At 40.9% G+C, this 23,066-nt stretch overlaps 2 protein-coding genes and 1 long non-coding RNA gene across 9 annotated transcripts; 2 read left to right on the top strand and 1 right to left on the bottom strand.

Moving 5' to 3' along the window:
- The first annotated feature begins 1,378 nt into the window (after positions 1-1,378).
- LOC117216508 (transcription factor CP2-like protein 1) lies at positions 1,379-18,837 on the top strand. Of its 4 annotated transcripts, none has more exons than XM_033463231.1 (12): positions 1,380-2,909; positions 3,241-3,472; positions 4,787-4,931; positions 7,746-7,823; positions 9,228-9,437; positions 9,636-9,780; positions 10,129-10,365; positions 10,701-10,949; positions 11,016-11,092; positions 15,752-15,941; positions 16,522-16,972; positions 17,195-18,837. In XM_033463231.1, exons 1-12 carry the CDS (start codon positions 2,772-2,774, stop codon positions 17,245-17,247), a joined length of 2,205 nt encoding a protein of 734 aa, XP_033319122.1. In that variant the 5' UTR covers positions 1,380-2,771; the 3' UTR covers positions 17,248-18,837. The 4 variants fall into 4 exon arrangements, with proteins under 4 accessions (XP_033319125.1, XP_033319122.1, XP_033319123.1 ...); XM_033463232.1 differs by having other exon boundaries at positions 1,381-2,909; positions 10,153-10,365; XM_033463233.1 differs by having other exon boundaries at positions 1,382-2,909; positions 3,283-3,472.
- Positions 18,195-22,147, bottom strand: LOC117216514. Of its 4 annotated transcripts, none has more exons than XM_033463260.1 (3): positions 22,010-22,147; positions 19,984-20,330; positions 18,195-19,161 (listed from the first exon to the last, which is right to left on the bottom strand). In XM_033463260.1, exons 2-3 carry the CDS (start codon positions 20,327-20,329, stop codon positions 19,067-19,069), a joined length of 441 nt encoding a protein of 146 aa, XP_033319151.1. In that variant the 5' UTR covers position 20,330; positions 22,010-22,147; the 3' UTR covers positions 18,195-19,066. The 4 variants fall into 4 exon arrangements, with proteins under 4 accessions (XP_033319151.1, XP_033319152.1, XP_033319149.1 ...); XM_033463261.1 differs by lacking the exon at positions 22,010-22,147 and adding an exon at positions 20,695-21,050; XM_033463258.1 differs by lacking the exon at positions 22,010-22,147 and adding an exon at positions 20,623-21,050.
- Positions 21,094-22,158, top strand: LOC117216516. The gene is made up of 3 exons (XR_004489378.1): positions 21,094-21,424; positions 21,522-21,827; positions 22,037-22,158. It is a non-coding gene; the product is annotated as an uncharacterized LOC117216516 (long non-coding RNA).
- The last annotated feature ends 908 nt before the right edge of the window (positions 22,159-23,066 follow it).

Genomic DNA, 23,066 nt, shown 5'->3' on the forward strand with positions numbered 1-23,066 from the left:
GTGACTTTCCTTTCTTTTTCTTTTTTTTTTCTTTTTCTTTTTTTTTTAATGATTGAAAAATACCGATCTCGTGTGTTCAGCGTATTCGATCGTGTACAGAGTTGACGTTTATGGAAAGTTCCCTAGACGACTCGGCCAACACCTGTTCCGTGGACGTATATTGATTTTGTTGTTTCAGGTTCTACTTCTACGATATTAGTTTATCTCGTCGATTTTCTGGGACGAAGCTTAGCGGCACTCTGAACAACCTGAAAGTTTAAGGATTGCTGGCACAGATCAGTCTGGAAGCTCGTTCGACGTAAAGGAAGCACTCTGATAAATCATCTTCGTCTAATTCTCCAGAATCTCTATGCAAACACATTTTCGCGTAGCTACAAGAAGCTCTAATAACGATTAACAGTTGTTCCACGTTCTTCGTTGCACCGGCTGGCACGTGGCTTTGATAACGTTACCCGGAAGCGCATCGACATCCTCTCGTCACTCAATTAACCTGTGATTGATTTAAGAAAAAAAAAAGAAAAAGAGAGAGACACGACTTGCGTTCCTACGATCTCGTTGGAAGTTTCGAAACGAAAACACACTTCGTCTAAAGACAGAGATAACATCTCGTGAAATAATTAATCCACGTGGCAAACAGTCATCTTTTACGACGCAACTGCTCGTCAAATCGATGTAAACGTCGTCATCGTCATCTGAAATAGCAGCGAAACTCGAGAGTCACCGTGGAGAAAGTTTGGCCCGGGATTATTCGATTACAAAAAAGTTGGACGATATTCGCTCGTCAAATAGAAAAAGCAGAATAGGTCAGGTATTAATCGAAATTCGAATTCGCTACGTGACCAAATACGGGACGATTTTACGAGGTAAACCAAGTCACATTTTGCTCATCAGCACTGAGTGGTTCCAATTGACGGTCGGGTCGACCCTCCAGCGTAGACACTATTGGTCAGCCTTTTAATACCGGCGGTCGCGATTGGATCAGATACCCAGATCGTTCTTAGACAGAAGACATCGCTGGAGCATTCGCTTCAAAACTTTTAACGTCGTCAGTGTCGCGCAATTTGCTGTCCGTTGACGTTCGCAAGGGTAGAGATCCGAGAGACATTCGCGCGTTCAGTTTGTTTCAGTCGGTTTAAGTCGGTCAACGGGTAGCACCGAGCCTCATAAAGATAATCAAGCAGAAGAATACGACAGCGGCAATTGTATCAGGAAATTGAGGCATTTGGCCTGCATCGCAACCGATTTCAAAATAAGATTCGTTTATCGCCGATATTATCAGTGGAAATCGGACATCGATATTTTCGAAAAGAAGAACGAGCTAGCCAGACGAGTATAGTTTTGAATTTCGATAACGCGCGATAAACGTATCTCGAACGATATCCGAAGTCTCGTTCGCCAGTTGAATGGCTCAAATTTACTGGCTCTTGCTCTTCGAAAGATCTTGATCGTTAGCATTTATCATCAAGAGATAGCGAAGCGAAACATTCGGAAGAAAGAAAGAGGAGTTAATCCGTAGGGAAGATTCGTGTTCTTAGTATCCAACGAAGAAGACGTTGCGGGGTGAATTGTTGGAAAGAATCGTCCTTGGCCGAGTGGAAAGGACTTTGAGAAAGGTCGAGAAACGAAACACATTCGATTTGGTCTTACGCCACGAAGCCTCGTCTTTTTCTTCCGGATCAAGTTTATCTTTCGGTCGGCATCATGGAACGAAGGATCCTGAAAATGTGGTGACGACGTGATAGGCGAAGGCCTTCGATTATCGAGACACTATCAAGTGGTGTGAGCCATAGTCGTTAGAAAGCAAACCGAAATATATTTTACGTGTCCAGTGACACTCGCTAAGAGCGACGATCGTTTTTAACGTATCAAAACGAAACGAATTCTCATTGAAGATAAAACAAAACGAAATTTCTGCCAGAAAAGCAACTCCTGATTTACGTTCTATTTTATCGAACTGTAGAAAGTGTCGGTCGAACGTACAGTTTGCAATTCGTACAACTTTTCCATATCGAAGAACCGAGGATACGTTGGACGAGAGGAAGAGAAAGAGAGTAGCTAGCAGACTGTCTTTTCGCGAGACTTTAAAATTCTCAAGGAAAATAATAACAAGATGCGTTGCAGCCAAGGTGTGGCGATGGTATTCGAGGACGCGTTCGTCGTCTTTTCGCGGTTTCTGTCCCTCAAGTCGCGGGGTTGCGCACTCTTGGAAACGCACCGGCAACGCGAGACAACTGGCATCAAGAAATTGTACAACAGCTTCTTCGTAATGTTCTAAGGATAGCTCTATCTCGAGGAAGTTCGGCCCTTCATTGACGGTGGTCGAGTGATGCACCGTGCACTTCCGAGATCATTGTCGATCTGGAAGGAAAATACGCGGAGGACGCAGAAAAAAGGAGGACGTTTTGGTGAAACGAAAGAATCCGAAAGATCAAGTGGAACGAGGGAAACGAACCGACGAAAGAACAAAAACTGGGAAACCTATCAGCCGCAGAATGTACGTTAGCGCTTAGAAAAGTCGAGCGACAGAGGTGCCCGAGTCCATGTTGATCCCAAAAAATTTCAGCGTGGATGATCGTTCATGTTCTAACTAAACTCGGACTTATAATCTTCTCTTCGAATAATAGGCGACCAAAGCGTTCTCCAAAGAATCTCTGAGCACTCGAACAGTAAGGGCGAATAGAATCGTGATTAGAAAGAAAACAATCGATAAAGGTAGTGTTACCCTGAGAAACAAACCCTGGTAGGAGTGTTTCGAGATTTAGGGTCGTTGGATGGAGCTGGAATTCATCATGGACGGCGGTGCAGATGCTTTGAACGGGACGATATGGTTTCCCAATACACCGTCGCCTCCGTACGAACAGCTGTCCCCAGTTCGTCAGAACAGGTGCGACCCCATCGCCACTCAGCATGTAAGTTTCACGATGTTCCTTATGATAATGGTATCATCTTGTTGGTACTCGCGTTGAACGCGACGCTTCACGACGCTCGTTTTCATTAACTTGGCGAGAGGGCAGAAACGTCCTCCGTATTTCCAACACGCGCGTTAACCATATCAGTCAATTTTTCTTCTTCGTTTTCGTTCATCGCGCTCTCGTTGAACACGCGATAGAGCCGATTCTATTCGCGCAACTAGCAGTTTGAGAATCGCGTCTCGGTCACGTCGTCGTGGCTGTTCGAGCGGAATCCGTGAAGCTCCGCGCGATTCATCCCGTGAACTGACGATGATCAAACATTTTATAGGCGTCAATGGGATATCACAGTCCACAAAATTCTTTATGGCAGGATAAATACAACTCACCGAAGGATTCCCCGGAGGACAGTGTCCAGATACGTTCGAGCAGCGAATCACCCCAACATCTCAGCCCGTCTTCCGACAATTCCCCCAATTGCCAGCAGAGCAGCCTGAAACGTCGAGCCGGGGAGCCGTTGCCACAAATTACGGAACTCGAGAAGAAACATGCTAGGAGAGATGGTTAGTACATGTACATGAAGTATTCAGTAATCGTGGATTGTATAGCAACTACGAAACTTATCGATTTAAGCATTTAAGAACGCACAATAGGTTAGAGTTCACCGAGCGATCGACTGAGACTGATTAGAAAATTGTGCAACAAGTGGCAAGATAAATAGATTTCTCCGTGTACTCGTATCTCGGAGATGAGTATACGTAGAAAAAAAAAATTCGCTCCATAGATTTTCCAAGTAGTTCCTCTATTTTTTGGTGTTCGTTCGAGTCTTTGAATGCACCAGCGTCGTTGCTATCATACAGTTCTCAATATAGACATATCATTCGAAAGGTCGTGTCGAGGACCTCGGATACACAGTCGTAGGCACTGGCGATTCTAAGTTCTTATCCCGCTCAATTCAGTCACGTATCTACGGTGTTAGATGCTTTAAATTATCCGCCACCAAGTACAATTATAAAGTCTATGTACTTAAAGAGAACACCAACGATCCGTGGTTTAGAAAGTTTCCATTTGCTATGCAAAAATTGTCGTATAACGTTGCGCTTCACCGAACAAGATTCTGTCATTAGAAGCTGCCGAATTACCAACGTCGCTTCGTAACGGTTCTGGTCAAATTGCGAAACCGAACGTGCTACGTCTTCGTTCAACTTGTGTCCACGAAGGATCCTCGTCTTCTTGTGGCGAAACGTCCAAGTTCGTGGTTGTATATCGGAGCAGATACTGCTTCGGAGAACGTCTCGAAACTGATTCACTAAAAGTGTCGTTCCGCGTTTATTCGACGCCTTTTCGACCACGTGGTCACAGAAACTGTGATAACTCCAGAGTACACAGTGTATCGCTGATTAAGTCCGAGGAAAGAAAGAGGAGAAGCTGATACTAGTTCTCCATCCGAGAGAAACTACGCGAAGGTACATGCGCATCGTTTTTATTTCGGTGGTGTCGCTACAAGTGTGCTAGCTCCGGTTCATCCCCTCGTAGAAAGATAGAATGAAGTGGTGTGAAGTCGACAGCGCCAGGTTGCCATTATTGCATAGTCGACGATATCCTGCCATAAGTTCCAAGAGTCGGCGACGAAACGCAGTCATGGCCCTCCAGGAGACCAAGTCTAGGATTGGCGCCATGCATCATCAGTTTTACATCAATTACGCTAATGCACAAGGTTGTACGCTATACATCGGTATGATAAAAGTAGGAAAAATATGATGTTGCATTTAGAGAAGAACATTGGTCTTGCCACGATAAAATACAGGGTTGTTTTCGTCTGTTTTGCCTGAATATCGTATATTCGTTTATTTCATATTTGTAATTCGTATTTCCAGGATCTGTTGGGAACAATGGTCCTGGACAAGGATGGTCAACCCAAGTGGAGGAGCTGGCAGAACATCTTGCCGCCGATTTCGATGGATCTCTGTCGGCACTTGCGGCCTCCGACCTCGCGACAGCCGTCGCCTCCTATAACATGAGGTAAATAGAATTTTCTTCCTCCGAAGCGGTTTTATCGGAAGAGGTCAGAGTGATAAGAGTGAACTTCGATTAAACGAAGGTGAGTAGTAGAGAAGGAGTGGGACAAAGCGTCGTCGTTTCTTTCAAATTAGCTCTACGGTAGGAAACAGCTCGACGATCTTTCTGTATAGTCGTCCACCATGCAGAACTCTATCTTTTTAGTTGAAAAAAGCAGAAGTTACTTGGATCTTTATTAAAGTTCGATCGATGGTCGATCACGAAGAATTTGTTACAATATGAGCGAAGAAGTTCAAAGCCGATAAAGTAGGTTTCCGTGGAGAACCTATGTGCAGTGCACGTTGCAGGAATGGATCGAATCTCGATTAAAACGTAGTCGGTAGTGGGAACTAGAACGTGGAGTCAGAAATCCGGTTAAAACCAGACACAGTTGTCGGTGTTTCGAGGCTTGAACAACCGTACGCTGGGAAATCACACCGGCCGCAGACGCTTAGACGCTTTGCGAGTGTCCGCGCGTACAGGCACGTGCGTTTCCGTCCCGAAACCAATTGTAGCAACCTGTCAGAATTTTTGTGTCACGTCAAGTGAAATCAATTGAAGACTTTTCTTCGTTCAACAACTTTCTCCATTTGCAATCTATTCGCCGTTTTTAATTCGCTACTTATTTCACTAAACGTAATTAGAAACGCGTTTTGCAACGAGTCCTAGATAATTTTCTTCGTACATGTTTAATTAATAAATCATAGATGACATGTTATAAATTATAGTCACATGTTCGTTCATCAAGGTTCAGCAAGTTTCAAATCACAGTAGGATACTCGAGGAACCGAAATTCCGTACAATCTGCGTGAAAGATAAAATGTAATAACAGGAAGTAGTGGACGAACGAATGATTCAACCATTTGGAACTTTCGATGTTAGATAATACACATTAAACGCACTTACCAACGTTTGTGCGAGAAACAGCCCAGACGACTCTTAAGAATCAGCTGACAGACCTGCTTGTACACGTAGTATCTCCCTCGTTGTCGTTATAACACATCTAGACGATTTTTCGGAGAATCATGAATGAAAACTTGTAGAGAACGGTTATCTTCTGCTGTAAGTCTAAATAGGACTGATCCGTGGAATTGTTCACGAGCGCAGAACCAGCATTTTTTTATTATTTCTCTATCTAGGATATAGTGTAAAAGTATAAGTGACTCTGAACATGGTTTACAGTTTATTTAAGATCTATGTCAAAAAGAAAAGTAACTCCTTAATATAGTTAAGAAATGTTTAAGAGAAAATAAATTAGTGTAGATAAAGGAACTAAACGATGTTTGTGGAATCGTTGAATATATACAAAGGAAAGAAATTGAGCTCGAGTTCCGAGAACCGGAAACATGCATCAATATTTGAAAAGTAGGTGAGTGATTAAAGTAAGATTACTAAATAAAACATTTTTTATTCATTTATTGCTAGTGGTCCTGTTTGCTCTGCGGCTTAAGGACGACTTCTTTGTTGTTTCTTACAATCAGTTAAGTCCCCTTATTCCACTGACTTTGTATTCGTCAACAAAAACGATAAGAACCTTGTTGTGGCCTTGTTTACAGCATCTATAACGTATTAGTAAATTAAATTAAAGTATTAAGTGAGATCAGTAATGTCAAATTTATTTTAGTAATTACACCAAATTTGTTCGGCTAATTTGTATTTTCGGTGGTACTTTATCGCGATACTACACTGTGGTTGATATTAATGTCGCTTCATTCGCGAACCGGTACGTTCCGGTTTTGGTTGACCTTACTGACTCTTATCATATAGTGATTCTTATCATTGCGGTTCTCAAACTATTCTTTCATCAATTGGTCCGCCTTAATAATTACGGTACATCGCAGAGACGCATCTCTACAATTTACAATTACAACCATTTTGGTTATGTGGTGTAACGCTCGACAACTGTTGATCCATTGCTCATTTTACGATTGCTCCATTAGACGACAAGACGAACGCGAGAAAATCCGATATATGAGAATATCTAAAATCCTTTTTTCCTTTACTCTCATAAAATGTCGTTTATGTAAGCCGCAGTAATTTCTTTCCAGTTCGCGCTGGATCTTGTCTGACGATGAACCTTTTATCTGCAAGTAAATTGCCGAGAGGTACCCGGATATCTTCGTATATACAGATACGAGTGTTTCTGTTTTCACGATCATAGCTTACAAAAGGTTGAAGTTAATCGGCGAAGTTTAAACGTCGATGACGAGTCGACGAAAGATCAGGCAATACGAATCGCCTGTGTTTGTAAAAAAAATGGATCATTATTTTATAACTGATTAGATATTAGCACATAGAACACACATACTAGTGACCGTTCCTTAGCCGCTTGCGTCACGAATTCATAATCAATAAGCGTCGATAGCGAAAACCGGAATCTGTTGGTTATTATCGGACACATCCTCCAATCGTAAACCTAAATCGATTTTAACGGCATTCTGTAGTAGCGAACGTCGCAAAAACCAAGTGTGACAGAGGTCCAAGTCGATTAAGGAAAAAAACTTGCGTGAAGTAAACATAGAAAATTTTAGAAAACATAGAAAAAACATAGAAATTAGATTCCACTTGCGTCTATCCACCTCGGACACTACCGCGCTTCGTGTTTAATAATACGCGATTATGTAATTCGCAATATCGTTACAGATCAACCAATGTTAATTTTATGTTAATTTTAATCGTTACTCAACGAAAAACCGTCGGATGGAGATTCAAATCGTAGTCATACGCGTGAAAAAGAAAGAAGAAACAGGCGTGTAATCGTTTGAAATTTGTTCGCAGCGAAGCCCTGCTCGCGTTACCATCGTTGACGGTGTTCAAGCAAGAAGCACCATCACCGGAAAATCAGCAAAATTCCAAGTAAGTTGCCTTAGCACGCTGCAAAATCCGCTGAGCGTTTTTGTTCGTGCGTTACACAGGAGGCATTATCACCTCGTCTGAGCACATTCACGTTCATTTCGTAACCGCATCCTTCGTCTATCGCGGCGAATATTTCTTCCCTTTTCCAGCTACTTTTTCCTCCGCCTATTGACGCGTGATCCGACGATCGTCTCGCGATAAGTCGGTCGTTGGAAACGTCAGTGGCGTTCGATCAGTACGTTGATTAGAAACGGTGGAAACGGTACAAGAGCGGCGACCTTAAAGGAAGAAAACAAAGCCAACAGCGGAATTTGCCGCGAGACTCCCCCGCAGAGTCTCGAGACTGATAGGAGGCATATCGTCACGTTTCTTCGCACAACTATCGGACAAATGGCACGCAGGTCAGACCTTTACTCTTACGAGATTTCTCGATCGTTTTCTCGCCGCGTTACCCCGTCGGTGTCCCGTGCCAGTTCGTCCGACACGATCGTGCGAGAAACGTGATTTCCTTAAGAGCCTGCGTCCGTACGATCTCACGGAATCAATTTCGCGTTTATCTTCGCGACAAAACGATACATATACGCGCGCAATGTGATCCCTCGAATGTTTTTCAGCGAGATTAAACTTGCAAGTTAGCGCGACTCGTGGAACTTATCGGACACTTTTCTAGATTTTCTTACTCGTTACAAACAACGGACCAAAGAACGTTGATTTTTTTTTTTGGGATATATTTTTGGATGTTCCGACGATTCAAGCAGTATTTATTTTTAACCGAGACTGGGTCCATCGCTGGAGATTCTGACTCGTGCATCGTACTAAATATCATGGACGCGCGCTGCGACGTATCATAGGAGTTGTTTAAGCGAGCAAACTTTATAGAAGAGAGACAACGACGCTTGGACGAACGTAGATACACATTCGTTAGAAGGGTTAAGAAAGAAAGAAATGGAAACCATAAGAGCGTATTATTGCGAAAGCTGCGCGAGTAATGGATGAATTGTCTGCGTAGAAATTGCCCCTAATTAGGAACTCGGCGTTACGCACAACCCACACCGAGACTAATAGCAGTAAAGTATTTCGACGAACTAGTGAAAACTGTTCGTGACGACCGCGAATTGAGTGTAATTTCATTTCGTATGATACGATCGGTTTCCTCCTGAAACTAGTTTCAACAGCAATGAAAACACCGTCGGATTTAACGCTCTCGCCGTCGGTGTTCTTTAATTTATAGTGAGTGCAGTCTGTATGAAATTAATCGCGAATCGCGTTAATCTCGGAGAAGCGCGACAATTGCTATTAGAAGTACATATACGCACAACCTTACAGGCCTCCGTGTGAACGTAACGAACGTTATAGGAATGCACATAGGATTGATGTTCTTTTCTCGTTCAATGTTTGCTTCAGTTTAAACCACGTGTCACAGAGAACAATTAATTCGGCACCAGCGAACAACTCGAACGGCTCTGTCGAGGCTGACAGTAACAATAATGGGCAGACAGCAGCTAGTCTTCATCAGTTGCTTTACTCCTCGAACGAGGAGTATCCTCCAACATCGTCCTCGGGAAACCACGTTTCATCCTCTCAACAAGGAAACGAACTCAACGAGGACTGCCGGTAGGTGATTGATTTTTACTGCAACTTTCCAACGATATAATGTACAGCGTAGCCGAACATTCTAAGTTAAAATGCTTATAAAATAAAACGCACGAAATGTAGTGTGATTTTCACGCTAGCGCGGATACGAAAGTCACGCGATTATATAGTAAGAGTTAAGAATTTTATTGACTAACGGCAGAGTAACGTTTCTTATAGTTTCCAATACGTGCTTGCGGCTGCCACGAGCATTGCGACGAAAGTCAACGAAGAGACGCTCACCTACCTGAATCAAGGTCAATCGTACGAGATCAAATTGAAGAAATTGGGCGATCTGTCGGCATATCGCGGGAAGATTTTGAAGGTACTTGGTCACTCATTACGGGTTCCCTAGAATAGATCAGGAGATCGTCTATGTTTGGGTAGCAACATCTTTAAAAAACGTATTAGTTTCTCAAAACGAAATCAAACGAGCTCATACTGGTTGCAGTATGATGGTTGCGATGATTTCTTGTCTGTCGTTGGCGACAGGAATCATGTAATACGAAGACAAAATTTAGCAATTATTATCATTATTATCATCATCGTATCACCGATATATTATTAATACATCTCCCTTGTTCTTCACGCGTAACAACCCAAATGAGCTCATAAAGGTCCTGGACGTTCGAAAGATGTGAGTCACCCAAACGGTGCTACAACGTCTCTGAAGGGACATCCAACGTTTTTGTTTCAGTCGACAATACGCATTTGCTTCCACGAGAGGAGACTTCAGTACACTGAACGGGAACAGATGCTCGCATGGCAACGCGCAAGACCCGGTGAAAGATTGCTCGAGGTCGATGTTCCCCTTAGTTATGGGATGGTAGACGTTTGTCAACCGTCCCCGTCCAATAATAGCGTGGAATTCATGTGGGACCCCACCAAGGAAGTCGGCGTTTATATAAAGGTGCAGGAAAGGGATTTGCAAATAAAAAAAGAAGATCAACCGCAATTACAGCTAATTATCTATTCTCCTTTGTTTCAAAACGTTGCTCTTTCCATCAAATGATGACCCTTTTGCGGTTCATCAAATTTTTGCGTCTCGTTACATGTACTTTCAACCGAGAAAAAGACTTTTAACGTTTTAAGAAAATGGAAAATCTTAGTGTATATTAATGTACAGTTTTCTAAAATCTTTGTATAGTTGAAAAGGAAATTCGCGTGGTAGTGTCAAACTGGTTTACCAAAGGGTGCGTGAAACCAACCCTGAAACTAAAATGGTATTCGATTGTTGCACCTTAGGTGAACTGTATTAGCACTGAATTCACGCCCAAGAAACATGGTGGGGAAAAAGGCGTGCCATTTCGGATCCAAGTGGAAACGCGACTACCGGGAGGCCCTCGTTTGCACGCTGCATCTTGCCAGGTAAAGGTCTTCAAGTTGAAAGGTGCTGATCGCAAACATAAGCAAGATCGGGACAAGATACTGCGACGGCCGGCACACGAACAGGACAAGTACCAGCCAAGCTACGACTGCACGGTTCTGTCCGACGTAAGTCGTCATTTCATGCTTCTCTCTGGCAAAGAATAAACCAGGTTGGATGCTGTTTGATTACAGATTCCCCTAGACTCGTTATCGCCATCCAATTTGGTCACACAAAATGGAGGGAGCCCCTATGCGTCAACAGAGGCAGTGTAAGTGCAAACATTAATCTTGTTTTCATTTCATTCCTCCTGTGATCTGCGACGTAATCACGATGACTTTCTGTACAATTTTTTTCGTAGATACGCATGAACAAGTGTGAACCGCCATGTTCGATTTTTTTTTTATTTTGTTTGACCCCTAGCGTCTGTCGCTACTGTATGTTAGGATCGATGTTTGTTGATAGACATTTTTTCTCCTTGATCTTTACACAAGAGGCTACCAGTTTACATCGACACAACAAATCATATCACCGTCTTTTTCCCTGTAGTAATATGTACCTGTTGCTGCTTAGCTTTTTCCGGGTTACACGTTTATTTCATATCGTTGTAAAATATGATTACACAACGTGTCGGTGAATGTATGTTGCCATGTAAATTAACCGGCTCGTTCTGGATATTACGAGTTTCTGTTATTTCGCCTAATTAAACAACAATTTGCATCGACCGACCTACTCTATCGAAACTAAACAAAGCGTGACACGATCTTATTAGTACCGTCGTTCTTTCAGAAAAATGAAATAAAAAATCGCAAGTATTTTTTATGCGAACGACGTTCGATAATGCGACATTAACTCTGCAATGCATCAAAGTCCGCGCGCTCTCAATGTCACTACTTTTTACGATAACGACGATTAAACGTAAATACGAGTATCGAGGAATTCCGTCGTACGATTGCCATTTTTCCTCCATCGTCGCTCTATTAATAGCTATCATGATAACGGAAAGACAAAGAATATCGTGTCGTTCGTGTTATTGAGCGGAAGCAAGAGGGCCAGGTGTTTCATGGTCGTTCTTGACATCCGAGTCGGGAAAGTCAGAAACGACAGAAAAATCCATAAAGGTCGCGTACGTAAGAGACGATCGAGGAAGAAAATCGCGAGTAGAACGATCCTCTCGAGAGAAAGACCGATGCACAGCCACGTTGCATGATGCAGCTGGTTTGCTTGCAATGCAGAAATGCAGCGCTGCGTTGCCGTTTCTCTTGGAACGAGCGTGGGATCGAAGGTAGGGGGATTGATGATGAATCGGAGGTGGAGGAGGTAAAAGTAGTTCGCAAAGTGGTGGCTGAAAGCGTGGCGATGGTAATGGCAATGGACGATAGGAGGCTTGGGATAAGGTGGTGGAAGAGGAGGTGCCAGCACGGGAGTCGCGAAACTGGCTCGAACTGGCACAAGCCGGCATCTGGTAGAGCCGACAACGATGCTCCGAGTAATAGAGAGAGACAACCTCGACGACAAATAAATTCAGAACGCTACACGATACACGCATCGCCGCGCAGCCGCTTCGGTTCTCCGTTTATCCATCAGCCTCTTTCGTCGGAATCGTTTGGTCTTTTCGCGATATACCGCTCGTGAGCCGCTCGTTCCTCTGCTTATTCCGTCGTTCTCTCCCACCTTCTTTTTACTTTTTTTTTTTTGCGTGCGTCGCGATACTACGCCGGGAACGGGACACGTTGTTGGTGGACGAGAAGATAATCGACAAAAACGGAACCCAGTGAGAATCGCAGACATGATCTACCGCTGAGAACGCTTGTTTATAAATAAAACGGTGATCGGTGACTATCTTTTCGTGTGATTCGCTACGTTCCACTGCGACGTACTATAGCTGGCTGATCCTACTGCGAGGCGATCGCTGGTCGCGATTATCCCGGCGAGTAATCGATACACACTCGTTATTGCTCGTTTCTGCGGACCATTTTTACTCGCTGGTTGGCAGAAGCGGACGTGATCGAAGGTTTTCTCTTTAAGCACGAAAGGGGAACGAAACGCGGCAACGGAAGCGTGATACACGTTCAACGTTCAAAGAGTATTCGATTTCGCGTGGACTGGTCAGTGTCGTAGCTGTAATCCTCGGCCAGAGGTCGAGTGCACCATGCACGGGAATAAGTGCTACGATTTCTACCTTGTGAAATAATTTAACAACCGGTGAGATCTTGGTTTTCCGTTCGTTCCGGCTCACGGGTCTACGTCCTTCGACGAATAAAGCACCGGCAAGATACCACACGGATTACTGCATCGACCGTGAATTTAAAAATAAATTGTACACGAATCCCGGAACAGAGAGCTGTCCACGCTTCCTGGCGGAGATCGTGAGCATCGATCGCGAACTGAATCACGTCGATCGAGAACTGATATTGCGTATCGACGCGTAGTAAAACGAACGTCGAAGAGGGAAAATAAAGGGAAACAGGAAGACAGACGCGATCGAAAGCGGACGTGTGATGTCCGAGGGATCGCGACGACGATAATTTTTGCGTAAAGAGGAAGTCCGTGGCTCGCATGCGTCACACACTGTGATTCGGCTACTTTTCTACGTAACCATAGCGCAACAACGAGCAAAGAACACTCCAGATTGGCGAAATATTATTGATCGGGCATCGAATCGAGAGTGAAGCCGCTACACGCCGTTGGAATGCCCTCGTCCGGTGTAGAATTTCGTTTTCCAGCTAATCGTCCGGAATCGTCTCGCGCGTCGAGTATCCTCGATCTCGAATCGTTACGCGTCGACGATCAGAGCGTGGTTGTGCGTGAGATCCTGGCCAGTCAGGTGCTCCTGTCACGCCAGGATCACTTCCTTAGATGACGAGCAGCCTGGCCGCCGAAAAGCTGATGCCAGGGCGGTTCGATTCAGCCTTGAACTGACATACACCTACGTTTCCACGTGAAACTTCCTTTCGAAACCGCGTTAACGCGGAATCTTGTATCTTCGATACAACTCGTCTCATCGCGGGCACGAAGACCAAAGATATCGATAACAGCAAATCGGATGTTGACTCACGATAAACGTTAGAAGGCCGTTTTAAAAAATCAACGAACGAGGAACTTGGTTAAATCACGTAACGCAATCGGGGAAAAATAAGAAGCAGAATTTTCGCTTACCCTCGCGATTAGAAGCCATTTGTCGTGTAGAGAGGATATAGCTTGCCCGATGGCAATTTCATTTCTATAACAGTGGACAAGGAACAGGAAGAATCGAATAGGAATACGAACAATCGCTTAAAGATGCGGCCGAACGATTTGCCGGTTGATTGGTGAGCGAGAGAGGTCTTCGAGAAGTTGCCTGTCACGTAATCGACTACACATTTCGATCAGAACGAACGCAGGTGGCTGCCGATTTAGTTGGTAGTTTCTGGAATTATTCGCGACATACCTAGCTCGGGAAAGAAAAAGAGGAGATATTGTAGAGGTCGCTGGAACCTTCGAGAGATGAAGGAGAGAAAGGAGGAGAGACAATAGGAGTACACAGCCATCATCGAGAGAGAGGATCGCATTATTTTTTTGAAATTTCGCGTGACTGCGAGCAAAGTCGAAACTAGAGATATCCGGTTCGCAGCAGAGTCGCGTACCAATAGCGATCAGATTCCTACCGATCGTATCCGACCTCAGCCTTCTCCAATCGAGACTTTCGAACGATCGATCGGACCTCAGTTGCGAATAAGGCTTAAAGCTGCCTACGTTTCAAACAAATCTTATCGATAACCGAGAGACTGACGTAACTGTAAACCGTTCTCGAGAAATCGAGGCAACAGACGACGACAACGACGACGACGACGACGATAATAAAAATGTATTTGCCAAAGGACGAACGCTGTCCGAGGCTGAACCAGCAGGAAGCGATCGATTAACATTGAAATTTATACGAATGGGCGAAGAAAGAATCGGAAATTGGTCGAGCGTTCGCGTATTCAGATTGCATATATTCATGAAAGAGCGAATGAAAAGTCGAAAGAAATCTGTGAAGGGAACGGCGAATCTTTTCACGAGAATATATGCTTGAAGGAAATTCTTTTTGGGAACGTTGATAGAATCGAAAAAGCGAGTAGTCGAGATGACAAAGAGCTGTCCCAGTTGGAAGTTGAAGAGTTGCTGGGCAATCAGATCGACGGAGAAATTTCGCGGAAATGCCTCGGCTTACCTCCTGGAGCATGAAGTAACGGTCAGCGGTGGTCCTCTGCAAGTGGAAGTTGTGGCTAAGTTTATTCATTCTATTTCGGAATCCAGAACGAGAAGAGGTAATCTCATGCGCGGCGGATTAGTCAGCCTGACGATAAGAAAAGGCAGGAACAACAAAAGAATCGACGGGAAGGGGATTTCCAGGCTGATTTTTCGCTTGAAGAGGCGCGCCATGTAAGGATGTCGTTACACGATTACGAGAATATTAGCGTTGAGAAAAACGGACGAAGAAATTTCGTTGGTTCGCGTGTGTCTGGCCATTATTCTTGCGTGCTTATGTAACTCGCCAATAAATTAGATGATCTTAAGGTCGGGAATTAAGTTACATTATTTATACTTTAACGTAGAGTACTTTATACTTTATTTATACTTTAGAGTAGAAAACGCTCATTATAAATAATAGATGTACTTCTTCGAACACTGGCACAGCCGAATGACTTAATATTCATACAGTAGCGATAGGTTGCGGTGTCAATTATTACCGTGTTCGCTTTCATTGTGCTTAATGTCGTTAATTCACGTTCTACGCGGACAGCAATCTTCCATAGCGTCTACTTTGTCACCAGTTGCCTTGATCAATGCAAAAATATTCGAGTATTTAAACCGAGGATATCTGTTCGGATTTTACGTTCGATTAAAATAAACTTAGGAGAATAATATTTCATCGAATTAAAAGAGATAACTGTTATTCTTGCAGATCACCCCAAACCCGCTCTATAAGTGGCAATACATCTCCGGTGGTAGCGCCTTTGGCACTTTCGGTTTCCAATCCGGGTATCGTACCTCTAGTTCCTGCCTCTGATGCTGTAAAGGAAAATGTGGGAACAGCACCGGCTCTACCATCGCCTGCGGCAATTTTGCCAGACCAGTCCTGTATCGAAGCTGAAGTTAGTTTACGGAAAATCAGCTGGAAACAATATCAATGGAAATCTTAGGCTTTTGCACTGGGAATGTCAGTTACGCGGATACGATTTTTTCCATATCGCGTATGAGACGATACACGAACTTTGTATTCGCGTGATCAATTCATGTAAACGCTATAGACAAACACGGACATAAGAAATAAGATATCAAACGTGTAAATGATACGATAATGATACTTAATGGTCTTAGATACTCGGTGGTTATCTTGATTTTTTCAATAAAAGTTCGTGAAAGATTTTTTTCAAGAAGAAAGTTTAGCGTTAGAGTATGCAGCGTGATTCGGAAATTACAGTTTCTTTCTCGGTAAACAGAAATAAAATAATTGTAAACCTTTCTGGCTTTTCGTTACTCAGTTGATGGATAGACATGTTAAAATGCATTCCGAGTGCAAACGATTAGGGTCTCGGTCCTTTGAGAACGTAAATTAGTAAATTTTGTCTCGCGTTACTCAGAGGAGTCCACTTAGAAGAACAAAAACAATATTTAGTTTAAATATTACGGTAAACTGGAACTCGTAAAAATACAATTTGTCTGATTATATAGGCACCATCGTGTTTGGCTCAATTGTCACCAGACGCAAACGCGGCACAGACAACCACGTGGCTTCGTGCTAGTCGTTTCAATGCATTCGAGTCCACGTTCGCGAGCTTCTCTGCTTCGGATATCTTGCGACTCTCTAGAGACGACTTAATCCAAATTTGTGGCCTGGCTGATGGGATTCGATTGTTCAATGCGCTGCACTCGAAAGCGCCAACCCCAAAACTTACCCTCTATTTCTCGTTGGAAGACAACGGTTCGCTTTGGAGAGTTGCTTACTTGGACAGTCTGACCAGCAGTGCCTTGATAAACAAGCTACTGAACACCTTAAGTCTGCCCCACGATCGACTACATTCTGTACTCTTTCTTGGTCCCCAAGGTATCCATGTAATAGTCACCGATGAATTGGTAGCAAACATGAAGGACGAAAGCATGTACTTCGTTGAAACTATCAAAGGTAAAGATGGGAAGAAGGGAAGGATGACTTAGAAATTGAAAGAGACAACTCCGATATTTAAGTTGTATTTATTGGGGTAGAAAGAAAGGAATAAGTTTCATATTCGAATGTAGGAAAGATTATTAGGAAATAATTTACAATGCCCCCTTCAATTTCTAGTCTAATCTAGTCGATAAAGAAAATAATTCAACATTGTGTTAATAGATAATTTTTGTGTTGCAGATAACACGAGCGAACGCTACAAGCTGCTTCTAAAGCCTTCATCGCGTTCCTAAAGGATACAACCAATGATAAATTAATTACAAAATTACTCAATGGATCTCTCGCGTGTTCTAAATTTGCCAAATGTGTCTGTGATTCGATAACAAATTTACTACGTAGTAGGGCTTAAAAACAACGTACTTTTTCCGGTTTAAATTATAACGATGGATTTTATGAAGGAATATTTTTTGATTATTTATTGGCGAATATAGAAGGTGGTAAATTGATTAATCGTTAATTAATTTTTTTATCTTTGGCGGCTATTTTGTGCAAGTAGATAGAAAAGAACAAATAGGAACTTGCTAACAGATAGACGAGGAGATATAAGCAAACTCTACACGCAATACTCACTAGAAGGTTCCGCTGTAACTATATTTCAGAAGCAGTTGTTGCTTCCAGAGATAAACAAGTTTTCAGCATTACAAAAAATACATATATGTGTCAAATTATATATTTTATATGTATTACTTTACAGGAAAATTTCAATTATCATAAAAGTAATATACAGGTGTCTCAGATAATTCTTTTCTCTTCTTAGAATTTAAGTAAATTACTTAGTTTGAAAATTTATTTAGAGAAGACGTAAGTGGCGGTGGTTACTGCAATTACTCAATTCTTGTGCCACGACATGCAAATTTAGTATGCGAATATTGTTATTGTTATGACTATTCATCAGCGTCGAATGAATTGTTATTCCAATTTACACATTTTACCTACAACGTTAATGAACGATGTCGCCGATGAATATGATCTCTATGTACACAAAGCGTAATATTTTTTTATTGTCATTAATTATTACGATATCGAATAGCCACGACGCCTAAGAGGACGTAGAACGCATCACTCCTAACGGAACTACTTTGCCAAGGCAAAGGAGCAAGAATAGAGAACCAAACCAAAGTTTCTATTCTTCGATATTAAAAGAATGTCTTTAGAAAAGATATAAGTGCCTTATTTTTTCTTTTTTGTTCATAGCAAAGTGTTAGGATTTATTTAATTAGAGTTTGACAATTAAGAGTAATAATGATTGCTTTGCCACGGAAAATCATGTTCACACTATATCGCAGTACAAATTAGAGGAAGATCAATTTTTCCCTAAACATCTTTGTAAATCATGGACAACATACCAAGTATTATAATTTACTACCAAATGTTAAATCGTAAGTTAGGAATCTTGCAAAGAATCAATTCCAGAATTAATGATAAATACGAATTCCTGAATGGATGTCAATATTTACGATATGGCTATTAACATCGTTTTTCTATATTTTATGTACAATCGAATGTACCTTTAATATGTGAATTGAACCAGTAATGCATCTCATTGCTCAATACAACGTAAAAACGCGTGTCGTTTACATCACTCTAATGAGCCGCGTAACAATTGTTAGAATCGTGTTAGCAAATGGGGCAAAACTATCGTTGTATATTTTAATTTAGGTAATGTGCGAAATGAAATTACAAGGATAGGAACTTGAACTTCCACTGTAATAAATGGAAGTGTATTATTCGGTTGCATGCTATATACATATTTCGATAGAAATTTCGGCGAATATGATGTATGTCACAGAACGGCACAATAAATATCCTTTGTTGCCAAAATATATTGTCCCCTAATAAATGGGCTTCAGTTTTTATTCATAAATATATTCTTTTATTTAGCAAAATAGAGTAAGTCGTGAAATGTAAATTGTCTTTCATCGTACATAAAATACGATAAATAGATCCGCAAAACGATGCAACGTACATATTGCTGCAATTCGTTATACGTTGCACATTCATATTTCTCTCGCCGCATTCCATAATGCCATGCCCCCATTAACCTCGTTCGCGTTACTTCTTTTTCTTCATCTGTTTATTCTTCTTTTTTTCTTCCCGCTTCGACTCCCTCTCCGACAAGCACTTGAATAACTTGTAGACAAAGAACACTAAAATCATAAAAGTACAGATAAAACGATAACATTATCAAGTACAAAATAGAACGAGTCCTATTTAAAACATATCAATCTCGTTTATACGATTCTCTATAAATACTAAACGGTTTATAAAAACGACATACCAAGAATGAAAACTATAAATAGCACAGCGAAAATAAAAATAGTGTACGGCTGAGAATAAAACAATGTATAATACAGCGAATATAAGCTCGAACTACTTTGCAGTTTTTTTTCAAACATTTCGACTACTTCATCCATAAATTGTTGCTTTCCTTCACTGTCCAAATCTTGATATCGCTGAAATATGCTGGACAACTTTTCCTTGGCATGGTCCGGGAGGAGATTTGAAAATTTGTCCTGTATATCGTCGGTCAATATACCCTTCTCTCGCAACGAATCCAAAACTTTATCCATATTCCGTACACCGTTAAAGCAAAAGTCAGAGAATTTTTTTTCTAGCTACGAGAACCTAGCCGATAAACCGCTAATTCTGTTAGCGGGTGAGGATACGATTGATCAAATAATTGTTCACGGGCTGTGGTGAAGTGGTCGATTAGATAACAGGTAGCACATCAAACTGAGCTGTGGCCGTACACGATGCAGAAATGACGATTTAGCGGCTTTTGTTATGCAATGCAGCTGATAAAACAAAAATATTTACCGAATCAACACCAGTCTGTTGAAAGTAGTCAGAGGAAAAGGAAAACAATAACCAATCTATAACACCCTACCATCGATAATTGGAAAAAAATTGTCTAACTTTCACGTCCAATAAAACTAAGTTTCAGAAGCTCAAATCAAGAAAATATTTACCAAAAATGAGAGCAACTACACTCAACAAAGATAAAAGGACCATAGTTTGCATAGTGAGATCATTGCCAGGCATCGGTTGGCTGCCAAGTTGTGGAAAATCATCACTTTCTTGGATAGTTTTCAACAAATCCTCCCTGAGTTTCGATTTCTCTTCATCTGACAAGCCGGTCATCGAATCGAGCATCCCCAGGAGTTGCTCCGTCGTTGGGAGTTTTTCTTCGAAGCTAGAGCCCACTTCCGGAGGAAGTACGGCTTCTTTGGAACCTGCTTCCGGTGCAACACTCGCTGCATTGTCCGAATTTGCTAGTGCAACAGCCAAAAGACCACTTGCAAGTATCATCCACATCCTAATTGGAAACATTATTTGGTTATATTGGTGGATATCTATGATCATTTCAAGATGTGTACGTTTTCGTCACAGATTAGATAATGACATTTTTACACGACACCGAAGATTAATAGAAAAGACCGATAATCATCAAATGCTCGTCCATTTGGAAAATTTAAAATCGTTATTTAGAAATAAACGCAGCAAGTACCATTGTCTTTGTTTTCCAATTCGATTAACACGTCCGTTATATTGAAAGATTGTTAGCGAGTTATTAGTGATAATGTTCGAACTGTAATTCATTAGCGTACCTGGAAGGATTTTTCGTTTCAATGAAAAACTATAAGAATATGAGGACACCCTTGGTCACCACGATTACGTACTTGATGAAACGTTTTATATGAAAAAATGGAGGAGATCTTCGGAGAACTGGGCGCTCCTCAAAAAGATGATCGTTTTACTGAAAAGATCGCTCGTGCTTGGCGGGAACATGAACGATGATCAAATATGTGACCAACGATTGGTTAAATCCAAAGAGGATCTGTATGTTAGTTATCTTATTGGTAGTCATATGGACGTCAGGCCAACGTGGCCACTTCCAACGTGTTAGTTGTGAAGCCACGAAATGCTACTTAACCTCGCCTAAATGACCTTGCAATGTAGATTAAAACACGTTTAGGCTGACGTATTGCGTTTCTTATATTGAACTAACAATAATATCAGACATTGCATTGTTGGTGGGGATACAAAGTCATAATTATCAACGATGACATATGTATTTCGCAAGATGTACTCGTGAAAATTATTTTTATCTTAGAAAATGAACCGCATTCGTGCATTAACCCTTTATGTGATTAGCAACATTGAACAAACAGTTTCCAAAAAGTCTATCTTCCCTTTCTATTAATTGATTAAGGGAGTTATTCTAAGACAAGGAAATAAAAGCTAAATAATAACTTTTTATTTTAAGCAAATAAGAAAGATTAAATTTCGTACAGAATATTTAATTTTAACACATTATACAAAGTATCGGTTACAACATATGTACGTATTCATATTTTGAAGCATGGAATACATAATTCAACGCCAACGAAATTCTTACAATAAAATCATGTAAGTATTTCATATTCGTTTTTTACTGATATCTCTTTTGGATTGTTTTCTTCTCAATCATAGGAATTTTTTTAATGAAATGTTTTTATTTTATTAGCTTCAGCGATCTATGTTAAATTAGATGACTACAATCGTATACATGTTCCTGTGATAGTAAAACCAAATATATCGTGAAATCATGTGCCGATATACAACCCCGTGACTGTCACGAGCTAAGCAATATGCGTACATCACACGAGGTCGATGCCATATCGGATTGTTCACTTAAGGGGTTAAGACAATTATAAGTTTGAAGTATCTGAATCAATGAAATCGTATGTCTACTATGTCGTAACTTGTCGCGTCACACTAGGCTAGTTCATAAATCTGAATCACGTGCGACAGCTGTAGGTGTTTGACCTATGTATGCAACAGGATTCCGGCTTGTTGGCTTTAATGGATTCTCTTTATCGAAAAATTTGTAACTGTCTGTAACTTTACTATAATATATTTTTTATAATAAAGCAGTAAAAACAGCCATATGATTTGAAAAAGCCGTAATTTCTGCAGCGTAGGACACCGCGCTTTTTTAGAAATGTATCTTACCGGCGAGACCAATCACTAAAATTGCAGGTGTTATGAAGACGATATCGCTGAATCCATGTTCGATTGGGTTGTCGAAACCATTGCTAAGGTCCACCATTTCGGGAAATCACAAATTTTCGATAAATTTTAAGAACAGATATGTACTGAAACAGGTCTCCGTTTAACGCCACCTAGAAACAGTCTGACGTTATTTTAAGGTTAAGAAATTGATCAGCTAACGGTATATTTTTTATGATTCTTTCTTTAGGAAAGAGTATGGTATTCTTTGTCTTTATTCTATTGTCAATTTATCGAACGATATTCATATTACATTCACTGTTACTTATACATACGTTAATAACATACATCGATTTTTAAATCCAGCGTCGGAGAATCAATCTTTATTATTTCATTTATTATATCTATTACGGTAAAAGTAATGTCTCTTTAATAGAGGTAAATAGTTGATTCGTAAATGGATCGCTATTAAAAATGCTTAATTTAAGTAAAAACTGTACAAATTGCAAGAAAGATGCACTTACGATTGTTTTATCATATGTATATCTTTTTATCACAAGCCTTTCCGCTTGTAAAATAAATAACCATTTTTTATAATAACGATTATAAAAGAATTCATTATTGTTGATCATACCTACGATACGTTCATTTGTATTATTAATTATGTTTATTATTATTGTACGTTTATACCAAATATTATTATTATATTTTTGTATAATTTTTACATAATTTTCTGAATTATTTTACTAATATACCGTCATCCGAAGAGACTAAAACCGCTAAGTCACAGTCGAATCAGTTATAATTTCAGTTACACTTCCTACATATTCTTGTATTTAACCGGATTTTTTATAATTTTTACATCTTTTCTCGGATAAATGATTGTTACATTTTTTATTATTCAGAATCATATTGTAGATAGAACAAAGCTTTTCGTTTTTGAGGAGCACAACAATTTTTAACATTGTCCTTTATAATTTAATTACCTTTTACAATCCCAAAATCACTTAAAATTTCGCGCTTTGGCAGATTTTCGAACTTGAATCACGTATTACGTGGT

This window comes from Bombus bifarius, unplaced genomic scaffold, assembly GCF_011952205.1.
Source record: "Bombus bifarius isolate JDL3187 unplaced genomic scaffold, Bbif_JDL3187 scf7180000010271, whole genome shotgun sequence".
NCBI classification, from domain to species: domain Eukaryota; kingdom Metazoa; phylum Arthropoda; class Insecta; order Hymenoptera; family Apidae; genus Bombus; species Bombus bifarius.